The 16,686-nt window shown below is 33.4% G+C and overlaps 1 protein-coding gene across 1 annotated transcript; it reads right to left on the reverse strand.

The window, feature by feature from the left end:
• Positions 1-1,465: 1,465 nt before the first annotated feature.
• LOC138336473 (chymotrypsin A-like) lies at positions 1,466-16,234 on the reverse strand. The gene is made up of 9 exons (XM_069285973.1): positions 16,132-16,234; positions 13,900-14,240; positions 8,702-8,845; positions 6,942-7,259; positions 6,176-6,356; positions 5,621-5,723; positions 4,419-4,812; positions 3,554-3,687; positions 1,466-2,051 (listed from the first exon to the last, which is right to left on the reverse strand). The coding sequence occupies exons 2-9, from the start codon at positions 13,946-13,948 to the stop codon at positions 1,887-1,889; spliced, it is 1,488 nt and encodes a 495-aa protein (XP_069142074.1). The 5' UTR covers positions 13,949-14,240; positions 16,132-16,234; the 3' UTR covers positions 1,466-1,886.
• Between the last annotated feature and the right edge of the window lie 452 nt (positions 16,235-16,686).

The raw sequence follows: 16,686 nt of genomic DNA on the forward strand, positions 1-16,686 counted from the left end.
TATTCACCATCTTTCGTCATGATCAGGGTATTTTTGTTGGTGAGAGCTTAAGCATTACACCAGTTTTGATAATATTATCGATATTGTTCAGAACTAGGCCCTAATACTTTGATTTGAAAGGTGGGAATTAAATCTGCCTTCAGAATTTTACCTATTGGCCAATCTAACTTGGAATTATAGAAGTTTAAATTGGGAAAGCAGTTATTGTTGACAAATGTTTGCCAATGGGTTATGCTATATCCTGCTCTTTGTTCGAGAAATTCTCCATTATCAAATGGTTAGTGAAGGATGTCATTCAGGGTGTGCACTAGGTTTGACTAGATCATTGCTTACATGTGTTTTTCTGTTGGTTGGGAAGGTACTTCACCTTGAGTCAATCTTATGTATAACTTTGAACAATTGTTTAAGAGTTAGATGTACCGATTGCAGAAGATAAAACAGTACTTCCAACCCCAGTTTTGTTTTTTAGGTCTTGAAATTGATTCAATTCTAATGCAAATTCGCATTCCGCAAAAAATATTGAGTTCCTTCAGGGAGATTTGCCCTGGTGTGCAAGCAACAGTCTACCGAAGGAACTCCGGAAGGTTGATTAATACAAGGCCTTTCACAGAATGTTGAACACAATGGTAGTCAGCTGTGCTCCGGTGTTCATAAATGTTCCTGCTCTCAGTACTATTTTATGCACCGCCTGTGAACAGGCTATTTTTATTTTTAAAAAGTTCTATATAATAGTGCTTACTGCTGATAATGTGTGCATTGTTTTTACCTCTGTATTCTTGTGTATGATGTTACAATAGAAAACTACCCGCAAGGGAGCTAAGTCTCTGTAATATACAAAGACGGAATTGCAGTTAGGGTTAGAACGTGAACTTTAGGGAATCAATAACATGTATGATAAACAGCCACAATAAGGTATCACGTGTATATAGTTCGCTTTCACATCATGTTATAGTATCATCCTAATGGAACTAACGTTAGTTTTGTATCAGTAACATACGCCAGGAAAAAATATTTCATTATCAGTTTTTATCCCCAAAGAATTAAACTTACGTTGATATAAAATAGAATATATACAGGCCATTGACCGTTTGTGGTCCAAATACACACACATTCATTACAACACACATTTTATTGCAAATAAGATACAAATGTTAGCCATCTCCAAACAAATCCGATATGGTACAATTATCAACAAAATATTTTAACATCTAATAATACATCTTGAATGGATAGTTTGGTAGTGTATCTCGCAACCTCTCGCTGTAGAAAAAATCCTATTTTTTGTCAAACGTTTATCAAAGTTTTCATCACAATAGTCACAGCCACGTAATAAGGTTTTTATGTTAAAATGCGAATGAGGAATATTAGGATTGCGTACTATGGTTCTGAGTATTAATCTTGAAGTGTTCAGCTTCTTTCATCACCAAGGCCACAAAGTGTTTAAACAACAAAGCAAAGAGACATATAAAACTTAAGTTTTTATTCCATTAAATTCATTTCAACAACAAAACAACAATTTAATATCAAATAGAATGGTTTCATTTTTTTTATTTCATCAATGTCCTTGGCGTACGCTTCACACTGAGATTTATTCTAAGATAGTATTTTTAACATTTTAATTTTTGTTTCAAAAACACTTTCTTACTACATATAAACGATATTTAATCAGATCCTGATAAGGTAATATTTACATCTACAAGTTGTAAACCATGGATACAATGGAATGTCTTTATAAAATTTGCCCCTATTATTCTTAACTTCTGATAATAAAATCGATACACAGTGCAAGTAACCCCGTTTACTCTTGTCTCAAGTGAATTGTAAATAGTCCGATTCGATACGACTGGCTCCAAGAAGATACGATTTGAAGAGAATATCAGATGATTTCAACCTTCCGAGATAGCCTTCCGTATCCAGTCATAGTATGACGTCACTCGTGTAAGAACGCTGGGGTATCCCTTCCGGTTGCACTCATCTGATCCCCAGGAAACCACACCGACCAAATAGAAGTGTCCATTGTATTTACATGACATTGGACTACCGGAATCGCCCTGAAATAATTACAAGCAAAAGAAAATTATTGTCATTCTCGGCTGTTATCAATGTGTTGGAAATAGTAACATCATAATAATATCAGGGAAATGCAAGTGTATTTTGAAATCATAACGTTATAATTAAATACAATATTGATAAAAAAAAGGTAAAATAAAAAAAAAAATAACATAATAAATAATTAACAAAATATAACAGGTCAATAGCAATATAACAGGTCAATGAAATATAACAGGTCAATGATGATATAAAGTCAATGAAATAACAGGTCAAGAATATAACAGTCATGGAATAACAGTCAATGAAATATAACAGGTCAATAAATATAACAGTCAATGAATATAACAGGTCAATGAGAATATAAATCAAGAATAAAAAAAATATAACAGGTAATAAATATAACAGGTCAATGAAAATATAACAGGTCAATGAGATATAACAGTCATGAGAAATATAACAGGTCAATGAAAATATAACAGGTCAATGAAAATATAACAGGTCAATGAAAATATAACAGGTCAATGAAAATATAACAGGTCAATGAGGATATAACAGGTCAATGAAAATATAACAGGTCAATGAGGAATATAACAGGTCAATGAGAATATAACAGGTCAATGAAAATATAACAGGTCAATGAAAATATAACAGGTCAATGAAAATATAACAGGTCAATGAAAATATAACAGGTCAATGAAAATATAACAGGTCAATGAAAATATAACAGGTCAATGTAAATATAACAGGTCAATGAAAATATAACAGGTCAATGAAAATATAACAGGTCAATGTAAATATAACAGGTCAATGAAAATATAACAGGTCAATGAAAATATAACAGGTCAATGACAAAATAAAAGGTCAATGTAGGTCAATGAAAATATAACAGGTTAATGTAAATATAACAGGTCAATGAAAATATAACAGGTCAATGTAAATGTAACAGAACGAATTACATTAACACTATAATCAATCGGTTTGCAATGACATTCATAATAGACAATAACTATTCATCACTCAAGAAATAGTTTTAAGATGAAAACTTTAGGCTTGTGAATATCCATGCAACATAAAACAAGATGATGAGTCGACGCATTACAAAGGAACTTAATATACAGTAGTTACAGTGACATACACTAACTCAAGGTAATTGTCGACACACAGCGTGTTCCTAAATTGACAAAAGATTAAAAAACACATGTCAAAGCAAAAAAGAAAGTAAAAAAGAAAGAAATAATCTAATTGAAATAGAAAGAACGGAAAGTAGTTATTTAGACATATATATACATGTAATAAAAGAAAGACCGACAAGGAGACAAAAAAAAGAAAGAAAGAAAGAAAAGAGAAGGAAATAGAAAAAAGACAGTAAAAGAAAGAGAAATAAATAAATAAAGAAAGAAAGACAGAAACGTGTGATGAATGAAATTCCCCTATGAGGGGACATATCTTTATATTTAGAAAGCTGACCCGAAGTCTCCAACCTTGACATTAAATTACATACCAGACAAGGTCCCTTTGTTCCGTCACCAAAACAAAGCATGGCGTCATCAATGTCTCGTTTCCAGTATTTGCTACACTGCTCTGCACTGCTTACTTGACCATGGACTTGCTGAAGCTTTGTGACCTCTCCAAGACCTGAAATCAAAACCATATACATCAAATTAGAAATTATGTAAGCAACGGTGGTATACGTGTAGTTCGATGGTGAGATATAGATAATATTAAGATGTACTTAATTGGATAGAATGCGTGTCTTCTCATTTATATCCTAATTATGACAAAACTCATCCGCGATACATTCCGTAACATATACGCAAACACATTTTTTTTTCAAGAATCATAATATCTTATTAATCATTGACATAGGAAATGAATGTAAGGAATGGCGAGTAAGAACTCAGAATCATTTCTGTCATGTATCACTTTTAGGCGAAAAAAAATGCAAATAATCCGAGACATTTTTTTTCGAAAATTATAGAGGATCGACTTGCAGCTTAAATACAATTTTGTGTAGCATAATTAAATGAACATATTTATGTTGGTCTACATAATAATATCGTACTACGTTGTCTCAACTAATACACAGATTGTCGCATACAGAGCGTTTAGTGTTGTACTTTTGTGCAATTACATAATTAAGGCAGTAACAGTAGCCCAATGATGAACATTCTGTCTTTGCATATTACAGAGTTAGCTCCCTTGTCGGTAGGTATCCATTGTCAGTTATTATCTTCAATTCACGTCGTTTTATCTGAAAAGTATGACGTTACGTTCCAAAACAAATGACGTCACAATCAATTCCTCCTACCCGTAAGGGCAGATAACTATGCAATATGCAAATACAGAATATATACATTTCGACGTACCCTTTGTTTCTCCCCATCCTGTGACGTAACACTCTCCGTAACGTTCAATATCGTAAAGGCTGATATGGTTGTCATCGCTTTCCATTGGAGCGTCTCTCCGGAACCTCCATAGGTATTCAGTTAAATCCTGGTATCCTTCCCTAGCGGCCTCCTCCCTCATCAGTTCCTCTTCTGTCTGTTCCAGTTCCTGCTCCTCCCTGCGTTTGTTGATAGCGTTCACTGAGGGGAACCTTGGATCGCCGTGAGTGGGGAGGCATATCGGGCGAGTGTAAGGTGAATTCATGTCTACAGCTTCTGAAAGTTCGACTAGAGCGATATCGTGACGGTAATGGTGATGCGAGGGAATGGTTTTGTTGGGTGTAGAACCTTCAGAATCCTTCCTGTAGTATGGATGCTGAAACAGAACATACATGATTATATGCTAGCATACATGTATGTTCAATGAGTAACCTTATAGTAGACAAAGAATTACATTATCTGAGCTAACATTTCCCACATATACTTTAAAGCTTTCATATAGAAAGATAGCATTGTTATGATATCCATTCTGAATCGAAAGTTAAACTAAAGTGTTACTTAGTGTGTCAAGTAACCCGTTGCATTGGAATTATATTTTATGTATACTGTGTACAGTTGACAGCAAACACTAGTAGTTACTACTATCGTAACAGAATCCAGTAGTAACTATCCCCTTTACAGGTGATACCATCTCCTTTACAGGTGATACCATCTCCTTTACAGGTGATACCATCTCCTTTCACAGAGATAGTGAATAATGCTCTGAAGCTGAAACATTATCATTGTTATACCACGGGAAAAACAATTGATTTTTTTTTTGTTTAGACGCAACAGAACACCCTTTCATTGGTTAGAATATGATATAATTCTGTTATGTACAGTAAATGATCTGTTGTCGCTGCCTTTATTCTTAACAAGGATGTCACTTTAAGTCACTGCCTATATATAACAGCGGAAGACTATTCTGTATTTGCAAATTGCAGAGTTATCTGCCCATGCGGGTAGGTATTTATTGTGACGTCACGTGTTTGCGAGCGGAACCTCATACTTTTCGGAGAAAATGACGTGTATTGCGCGCATGACAAAATGACGTCACCATGGATACCTACCCGCACGGGAGCTAACTCTGTAATATGCAAAGGCGGAAACTTACTCCTCAGTGAGATAATGGCGTATATATCTACCTTAATTATACGCTTGATTGCGATATCTCTCCTGTTGTGGTCTCTTCCTGCGATATCATGAACGCCAACACTAACTCTCCAATGGGAAACTTTGTTGAATTGTCTGTTAAAAATCAAATGGTAATAATAAAAAAAAGAAGTTCAGGGACATTACCAATAGTATATATTAAGTGATTTTATTCTTATATCATTTGTCATAATTTTAATTGAAAACACATTTTTTAAAGTAAATTATCCTGTCAAAGTAAAATTTTTTAGTGAATTTGCGACCCGAATTTTGGTCTTATTCGTGCCGGAAAATTTTGCTGAATATCTTTTCATTATGCATAATGAGTAGATATTCAGTACAATTTTCATTTGGAATAGGACCAAATTCGGGTCGCAAATCCACTCAAACAATTTTACTTCGACAGGATAATTTTAATATGAAAGATATAATGTGTTTGACATCAACAGTTTTTGTATATCTACATTTTGTCGATGATACCATATATATGTTACATAGTACATGGTATCTTTTCTTAATTATCATTATAAGTATCTAAAATAAATTACCGTTTAAAGCAATGCGCTGCTGTAACGATCCAGCGGTCGTTAATGATGGCGCCTCCACACAGGTAGGCACCACTCATATAGCGGAAGGCTACCTGCCAAGGCCACGCCCCTTGTTTCGATATACTTCCTCCAATTATTCTCTTCACACGTTGATTGAAAAACGGGATTCCGCACTCTGAGCCTGAATATGATATTAATAACACTTCTTTCATAGAGTTCATAGAGTCACATGAAATTATTAGAAATAGGAAATTATTAGTCTGATAAACCTGCCTATATTATTAGTTTTTCCCCCTATGTCTAATGGCGCCTAATGCCATGCCGAGACAACGTACACAAACGTTGTAGGTAAGGGGTAAACAAATTGCTAGCCACGTATATACCTGTAGTGGGCTACATGTGTAAGCAACGTAGATATCGCGAAAATGATGTGGTACCAGCGATGTTCGTGTTCAATTTGAGTGTTTGACAACATGACGTGTATGTCGACCATGATTCCAATATAACAACTAGCATTTTGATTACCTCTCAACTACACTGCTTCCCGTTGTTGCCTAGACGATGTATTAGAAATATGCCGCTAAAGTAGCGTAGGCAAAATCTGTCCTACGCTTTCACATTTTTTAAGTGGTACCACGAGCTGACTATATATTATCAAAATTAAAAAATTAAAAAAGACTTATAATATAGGCAGGTTTAGTGAACTAGGAAATTATTAGATCGATAAGTAATAAGATGTTGTTCTATTGTATACAAATATACGCACCTGGGTTGATAGAATTTGGCAGTTCATAATTAGGTTCTTGTGGTTGATCTCCTAAAGGGAGCTCGTCTTCAAACGGCAGCCCCTGGTCCGTGTGCTCTTCATTGTGAATCCGATCAAGTAAAACCGGTGTCTCCGTCGAAGTGATCACTACGTCTTCCAATGCTATCGTCGTCGTGCGTGGTGGTATGGTGGTTGTGGGTGGCGAAGGAGTGGTGGTAGTGGTGGTGGTGGGGATAGTCGTAGTCGTGGTGCTAGAAGTTGTTGTTGTTGGTACGGGTTCCGTTGTTGTTTCCTTTTTTGATTGTTTCATTTGTTCAACTGTAACGGAAATGAATTGCTTAACATTAGAGTTGATAACAATCTTTATCGCAAAATGTCTGAGTATGTCATTAAGTCAGTTGTGTCATAGCATTGGCAAACCAAAATATATGCAGTGAAGATCCAAAAGTTTCATTATAGATGCAAAATGTCCAAAGTTTTTATTTTCAATGGTGCTTTGCAATTTTATTATTGTAATATGAGTAAGCTTATTTGGTGATTAATTTTTCAAATGGTCTTGATAAATGTTATCGATATCCACATGCAATATTTCAAGTCATGATGTCATTATCATCATGTATTATGGACATATCATTCCTCGTTAAGTCGGTATGAATTTAAAAAAATGCTATTTTAATGTCTAAATCAAACATTTGTCCGAGTTAGTTGTCAAGTATTTATTAGGAATTTTGGCGTTGGCTATTAAAAATCTCAAAAATCCACATGCGAACAAATGGCTGATAAGAGTATATGCTTGTACGTGTAGCTAACTTGTTTAATGTATATTTCGGTAAACTGAATAATGTTAAGCCTTCCGGAGATGACACTTACAAGCTATGATGAAACTGTCAAAAACAAATGTTTTAGTAAATTGAAACATTTCACAAACCGCATGGTTCGATTTTGTTTTCGTGAAAAGTAATTGTTGTTATATCTGTAAAAGCATCTACATGCACTACTACTTAGAAGGCGTCGCCGTGAAATGATAGTAAAACCATAGCCGCATGGAAATTATTTTGACCAAAACATCTATGACAGCCACAGGAATATTCATCTTTATAAAGACATATATTTCCGGAGAGGAAATATTGTTCACAGTTTCATATTAATTTCCTGATAGTGACAGAGAGATTTTGTCACGAATCACCTCAAGAGAAGTGTATCAAGAACAGCTATTAACAAAGCCTACTCTTGCATCACGTGATCGTCTGTTTCTAAGATTTTGTTTAACCTATTTACATTATATGAAGCAAACTTATTTGCTTTCCATACCGACAGCGGATTTGCATTACTCAATCAGGCGCAGACATATAAAGGCCCTACGAAGCTATTCTGTATTTGCATATTACAGATTTATCTGTCCTCGTGGGTAAGCATTAATTTTGACGTCATGTGTTTGTGAGCTTAACGTCATGCTTTTCGGAGAAAACGTCGTGAATTGCGCTCACAAAGTAATGACGTCACAATGGATACCTGCCCACAAGGAAGATAACTCTGTGATATGCAAAGATGGTACACATGATTTCATGAAATATTTTAAATTCTGATGGATATCTCCTAGTAGGGAACATTTCAATTGCAGACATATACATGAACTAAAATTGTTGTATTTAACAACGTTGTAGGGTCTTTTCATTAACTGGTAAGAGGTAAGAGCAAAGAGCAAATATCTTACTAAACCATAAAGAAATAATACTATTAGAGACAATGAAGAAACTCACCCAAATAATCAGGGGCACAACAATGGTAACCTTCGGTGGCACATAATGGAATCCCCCACTTGTGAACAAATTTAAAGGCACACTCTTCATGACATTCGCCAGCCAAATATGGGCAAAGTTCCATAGGAAAGTCAACTGCATTTGCTGTTAAAAAGAAAGAAAACCGATGAAGACAAACGATTGAAATACATCATTTAATGATTTTTTTATGAAATATATAGAATAAGTTTGAAATCTACCTTTAGATGATATTTTTGTTTGCATGATGAAAACATGAAATTCAAGGTTAAAAATATCAATATTAATTTTCCTATGGTAGAAAATCCTAATAGAGCTGTCAAACCCCATGAAAGATGAACGTATTATTTGCAACTAAAGTGCTAATGTTTAATTGAATATATTTCAACTGAAAGCGTTACTCTTTAAGAAGCATGACTATTAAGATATGTTGTTAGATAAAAATATGTATATCATTTATCTGTAGCTGGTGAACTTGTTCAACAAAAAGAACAAATTAGTAGAGATCCAAGCCATCAAACAAATCTTTGGATTATTTTAGAAGCTGTTGTTTCCTTGATTCGCTCATTACCTATCGATACATATCTAGTTTATGAAATATAAAAAACTCGATACATTGGGAACATGATATCCTGTGGTATTTGTGGAAGAATTTAATTATGTTTATCGAAATAGAACTGAACGTTATAAACAGGAAGTATTTATCAGATAATATTCACAACTGACGCGATAGAAAAATAGATAACTGTACTACTTAAAAGTGCAAGGATGTTTGAGCGGTGCATTCGAATTGAGCTTACTAAATAAGAATGCGTTCGACCTTTAAGTTAATCATCGATACTAAAAATAGACGTACGGGCGCCATACACTGTTCTTAGCATTCAGGATCGTACTAGACTGATTATAGTAATTGTTAATTAGGTATGTGTTATAGGAAGAGCGCCAGAGTATCGTAAGCCTGTATTTCCCAGGCCTAATCGCATTTATGCAACAAATCAGGAAAATATCTACACAGCTTTGATTGTCGCCCGATAACTATGTTCTAAAATGAACACCACGTCTGTTTAATAATAAAAGTCGATAGGAAAGGTAGCACATGCTTTCAAAAGGTATCCGTTATTAGGAGAATTGAATCATTAAGATGATCTGTCAACTTGTGTTATTTGTCTTGCTTAAAAATATTAGATATATCCTCTTGGATTTTGCTTTTTCAAAACTGAACATATCTTATTTGGGTTTTTGGCACGTCGCTGGTAAAAAAGTTCATTAATTCAAAATGCTTATCAGTTGATATCTTATGCTTGTTAAACTTATTAAATATTTTAGATAACTTTGATTAAATTTGGGATGAAAATACCCATTATACGATCGTTGGTTCGTCGATGTATGCTAAAAATAAATGTTTCGGCTATTTATGTCGTTAACCACTAAGACGTTATCTCACCATATCAAGTCTACCTCGTGTATTTCTAGCATGCTTCCGTGGCGTTCACCACATGCTGAAAGCCAAAACATGCCATAACTGAATTCTTGAAGTATTGGCAGCTTCACGAACACTTTTGTCATATATATAGAGAAATAAAACTAAATATTCCTGTAAAATTCTGCTATTTCTCTTGGTACTGTTATCGCTAAAATTCATATTTTGATATCTGTTCACCATGAATGATTATCGTTTAGTCATGGTCTGATGAATTAAATGGAATGTTTTACAGATGTATGCTAGACATATACGGATCCACGTGTGGAACCCCTGGAATGGTACTTCTCTCTTGCTTGCCGCCTACAAATTGCCACCTAACGAACCACCTCGTTGGAATTCCATTCATAAAATTTCACGAGAATGATGGGGTGTAAACGAACCCTCAGATCAGTGACTTCATCAAAAGATTTCAAACTTTTTCCACATTTCCGAATTTGGCACATATAATCAGGTAAATCAGTTGCCAATAGCATTAGATGTAAAAAAAAATTGTTTAAGTTATAGATACCTTTGAGAATTGACATCGATAATTGGTGTAGAGGAATAATTAGGATTTCGCATAAATAATAAATATGCAAATGGGTGTTCAAAATTATATATAATATAATTTCTAGATGTAACTAAAGCGATAAGATGAAACTATAATGAAAGGGTTTATAAGTATCTTAATTTAGCAGCTGACTTGTTCTATGAGGTAAACTTCATATAAAGTCGGTTTAGAATTTCATTCCGATTTCACTACTACCGATTCTGCTATCACCAACACACACAAAAATCAACGTTAAGACCGTAGATTGAAGACGGCAGTAGGTTTTTTTTTTTAATTTCAACAGGCAAATTCCTGCAAACCATAGGAGTGGACGTTTAGAAACCTAGCGGAGTGGTGGTCTATTAAGTTGACGCTAAAAAAACGCAATATTCTGTGATCATGTTAGACATTCTGACTGGGACGTTTGACCGCTCATTTTTGATTCCAAAATTCCAACATAGTCAGGATTTAATCTTCAACGTTATGTCATGGTGAGATATTTAGTTCAGTACATTCAAGCATATGAATTTTTGTGTGTTTTGTTCAAACTCTTAACGAAGGTTTTCTTTAATCAAGCGCAGGACGTTTTCTCAGATTCATTTTTTTCACTTTGCATTTTAACGATTTTTGTATTTAATGATTATATTAAATGGACAAATCTATATTACACATAAAGTTGTCATTTAAGACAAAATGAAGAGGCTATCATAAACACTGTTTTCACTATTTTAAATGTGTTTCGAGTACATGTGTGGATATTTGTGTCGTATTTTTTAACATAATGTGTTGTCGTTTTATGAGATATGACCTTGTCGCAATATGTGATGCATACATCTTATAATTAATAACTTACAAAAATATGCGACATACTAAAATCACGTTATTGTGTTGCTGTAAGAAACGAGAGGAAATCGTATAACGGATATAGGAAGAAGCCAAAAGCTGAAAATATCCAAATGGAATAGTTTCTACATTATTAAAACAGTCTCGGCAGATGACTAAAATAGCACAGAAATGGCGGAGCGAGTGAACCAGTGACATACTTATTTATTTGTCTATTTCGGCATGTTTATGAGCTGAAATATGTTTAGAAATTGTTTATATCTATGATTATAAGTATTGAAACGATGTTTCTGGTTAGGATGGTTTACTATAGGTTTATTAAGAATGTATTTGTACTTGTTCTTCAGCATCGCCAATAAGCATTGCAGTGTTTCTATTCTGTGCCCGGGTCATACGTTAATCCTATGCGACTCATGTACGTCAGTTTCTCCATGTCATCAGGGTAATTAATGGAGAGAACAATTATCAATTATTATTCCTCTTGGGTCAACTGGCTACAAGGGGCGATCATTTAGAAGTATTGTCAGATTGCAAATGGACATCGATTCTGACAGTTGGTTTAGAATCATTGGGTATTGACATTGACTTAACAGCAGTTGGTCTTACGTTGACGAAGAGTATCGAACTAAGTATCAGTTCAAGGACCAATTATATAGTATATCAATACTTGGGGACTATTACAACAAGTCATCTGTATTAATACTCTTATTCTGATCTTCGTTTGACAATTACTCAATAAAGATATTTTTCTATCACTATGGATCTGTATATCTGTTACCTTTAGATTAGCAGACTAAAATCGATTGTGAATACACAGACATACATGTCTGCGTGAAATGACGTAATAACTATATATGTTATGCATTTGGTCAGCGCAAATCATATAACAAGCTTTATGAAATACGTCATAACCATCTATTGGTTTGAATACGAAAACAAATGAAATGACGTTCACGGCAATTTACTGTGATATTTATGAATAAGTAAGTAAATAATTCAATTTATCACTCATCTGCATACATTTCATTAACAATATCGTCCAAACTAAACATTATTAATATGCGATCATTAACGTCACCATATGGAAATTCTTATGCTGTAATATGTGTGTTAGTCAGATTAGCATTGCATTATTTTATATAATAAATAAATATATATAAACATTTAAAACGCAAAGACAAATCGATGTGTAGTGTTTGAACTAAATCTATCGAATTAACCACACAAAACAATAACCTTATAAGTTGGTATTGTTTTATCAAAAATTTCGTAAAAAGTGATCAAATTGTTAATCCATAAATTATTTTATACTATTTTATGTCTCAGTATGTTTTTTTTCTGTCTATCTATCTATTCAGGTTTAATATAATTTGTAATCATAGAAAAAATACACATTTCAGAAAGTTACAAGCTAATACCTTCCACACTGCTAATATCGGATTATTTTTTTAGTATACATCACTGTCATTTTATAGTGATCTCGATACCAATACCAAGTGTGAAACGTAAATTGAATGTTAAAGTTGTCCACTTACAGAACAATAATTCAATAAGTTTTTTTTTAATTTGTGACAGTAATTCTAATGCATATAATGTATATATCCCTTTACAATATTGAAATTATTTTATACTTTTTTTGTATTTTACATGACATATCTTTACGATCATATTTGTTTTCGTATGACTACGCGATTTGTCACTGATAGAAACAGTTGTCATCAGAAGTGTTTTGTTTAGTCAACATCTTGGGGATTATCGCGATGGCGATATGTTACGTGATATATTAAGATTCATTTTTCATATTTGTCAATAAATCGAGGTCTCGTGCCTTTATGCTAATTGCAGCAAACATGCAAACTGATAATTAATACGGCTTTAAATTATCATCATGTTACTATTTGATATGACAAATTAGTTTATGTAGCAATGAGATCCGTTCAAGGACAAATATGCGAGTCAAACAATGGAAATCTTGCGGAAGAAATGAGCTATCTCTTTATAGCAAGACAAATTTATCCTGGATTAACATTTCTGTATTAATGTATTTCTGAAAATATATCACTGTTAAAATAATCCACTGACTGTTAATTAGAGAAAACTAATTGCTTGCAACTTTTGAGGGGAACTAATGAAAGAAATAGTGACAAAAGCTGAAATATTGATTTCACAAAATTCCTTCTTTTGCACAGACATGTTGGCCAATTCTTCAAAATCAAATCATTAATTATCTTCTTTCCATTTCGAGATAACCCGTGCATTCGAAAGATGACATACATTTATTAATCATATATATTAAAAGATTAAAAAAATATAAATAAAACTTACCTGATAAAGAAGGCAGCCAGAAAAGTATAATCAGAAACATCGACGACATGTTGAGAAGCTTGTAAAACTGCTGCTGTGAAACTGTATAGTAGATATATTATAGGTATGGAAAATCAGTATCTGGTGTTATTCTGGCACTGGTGTTGAGAGGTGATGTACACGCGAGACGAGTGAAGATTTGTACACACTAATCGGTTTTTATAGGCGATGGATTTTAATATTTGTGACGTGCGGATCGAACTATCCTCTCCTGGGTATGCGTGACTGGTGGATCGCGTCACCGGAAGTAGCCCCAAATTTGGTAATTCAATTTGAGGAATCCGAAATTCCTGCTACAGGAACTGAAAAAATCAACAACACATATTTTAACGTTTAGAAATTTTGAGATACTTTGCCTAACCATGCAACGTCAAAAAGCGTGTTAAGATAATCAATTATGTTTGTTCATAAAGTATATGGAAAAGATTTTTATAATACTGTTTTGATTAGAAAAAATAATGAAACAGATACCATTAGCAAATAAAATAACAGAAACACAGTTTTAGAAATTATGTAAAAATGCATACACCCATGCCATGCAACATCCATTAACCATTTGAAACACAGACTGCTTATTTACACAAATGATAACAAAAGCTTGTATTTGTTGTAAATCGGATAATCATCCATGTTATATCAATGGTATATTGTTTGATATTTTCATCCTGAGGATATTCTAGTGAATTTAGGTTTTACAGTTTTATTTTACATAGACACATTATTGGATTTATTTAAAAGCTTCTCTTTTGCATTTAAGTTCAGCATCTTCTGATACGAGTTATATGGGAAAGGAATACTTAATAGCAAATAGGAAATCGTCATGAAGGTATTTAATCAATCAGTTTCCTGTTAGTTAAGTAGCTGATAGTCCCTACTGTATCTATATTTAAAAATGGAAATGGGCTTTTATTATTGTATGGGCGTCAGTTATCACCGCAATATGACACATCTTTGTGGAGGTGTTGCTGTTATGTTGGTTAACCTCACTCAAAGATAAGATAAACATCTGAAGTATCGTAAGATTGCTTTTTACTACAGTAATAAGGATATAATTATACCAGAGGTACATTCCATAAGCAGTTCTAATCGATATCAGCAATACGAATATTGCTCTACTACATATGTAACAGTCACCAGATTTACATTATCAGCAAATGAATCAAACCGATAGAACAAGAAATGTATGACTACATGTAGTGGATCAATCAGCGAAGGATTTTGCTTGAGATTTTTAACATTAATTACAATTTCGGCAAGGACCAAGAAATTGTTTACTGAGATTCTTTAAAAATTGTCGATTGTATTTTAGAAAGTTTGCTTAAGTTAATAATCTAATCAGTATTAAAAATTGGTAGATAATATCGAAGTTCATTCATCGAGAAAGACATATTAAGCTTTTTTTGTATACCATATTAAAAGTATATGTTCATTTCATGCTTTAAGTCAATCTCGATTCATTACGCATTACAGGTTGTCTTAATTTATGTTTATAATATTCAAATATGACTTCACAGTTTAACCCGAAAAAACTGATATATATGTACTGAAGATTGATGTCCAGAAAAGGGGCCAAATAATGTGTTTAAATTATTGTAAGAGAACTGAATTAATTAATTACGCTTGTAATTCGTAAAATGTATATGTGCCGTAACTAAGCGAAAATTTTGACTTGACAATTTTTTCTTCAGTAGTTATCTATTAAAACCATCTGGTTTAATTAATTTATAAATCATTCAAATGGTCAGACTAACACATATGGTGCCATATAAACGTTATGTAGTTACAACACAAACTTTGTGCAATGTCGAATTCTTATTTTTATGCCTTCTGTATATTTAGATGGATAAATGCCTGTAAAAATCACTTTACAGTTCAAATAACAATAAACAATATAAAATGAAATTGTAGACCATAATTTGGCTGCATTGTCTGACCATATGTACTCACTTCACTGTACTGTTAATTTAAATGTAATGATTACTGCCAAAAATCCTTTTCAGCTGTTATTTTTAACTTTAAAAATCAAAACCCATGCATTGAAAGTAATTGATTTGTAAGTATGAAAAATACGGCACATATTAATTTAATATAATTATTGCAAATAATAATTGATTTAATGATGGATTGGAAATACAATTGCTTAAAAGAAAGACTTTTTAAAATAGAAATTAAGTGATAAGTATGTGTACCTACCTTGGCTGAGAGGATCACCAGCGCTGACCACACACAGCTGCTGGTCAGTTGGTAGTCCCTGCGATCACCACTACTTATAGATGTGATCGGGTGATAACTATAGCATTCAGCCAAAGCTAACCTGATGATAAATGTGGATAAGGCTGCCGCGCACCACTGACGCCGCGACCGCCAACAGTATTGAACATTGTTCTAACACCAACAGCATGAGAAGCTTAGATTGAAGATCTTAATTCTTAATACGGTGATCTCAAACACATTTAAATGGTTGAATGTAGAACAAGGTTTTAGGAACTTCTTTTTTATTTAAAATTTGAATGGATAGAAAATTCGTTAGATATATCAGCAATTCAAAGTGTTCGATGGCCTAAAACCGAATATAATTAATAATAGAGAAAATCGGAATGATACTCATACAGCACAGCAGCGATCAGAGTTTGTAGCATGTGGTCAGGATGACCAGGAAAAGATGGCCGTCTCACAATATTGATGAGCTAATTAAAACTTAATCACCACGATATCAAGACATACTCGATCATAGAAATTGTGTGAAAA

This window comes from Argopecten irradians, chromosome 12 (assembly GCF_041381155.1).
Source record: "Argopecten irradians isolate NY chromosome 12, Ai_NY, whole genome shotgun sequence".
Lineage (NCBI taxonomy): Eukaryota > Metazoa > Mollusca > Bivalvia > Pectinida > Pectinidae > Argopecten > Argopecten irradians.

Excerpts from the sequence above, each read along its gene's own strand:
- LOC138336473 (XM_069285973.1), bottom strand. The coding sequence starts at position 13,948 with ATGTCGTCGATGTTTCTGATTATACTTTTCTGGCTGCCTTCTTTATCA. Across the intron at positions 8,846-13,899 it reads CTGGCTGCCTTCTTTATCAG|CAAATGCAGTTGACTTTCCT; the intron begins GTAAGTTTTATT and ends TCTTTTTAACAG. Across the intron at positions 6,357-6,941 it reads GCCAAATTCTATCAACCCAG|GCTCAGAGTGCGGAATCCCG; the intron begins GTGCGTATATTT and ends TATCATATTCAG.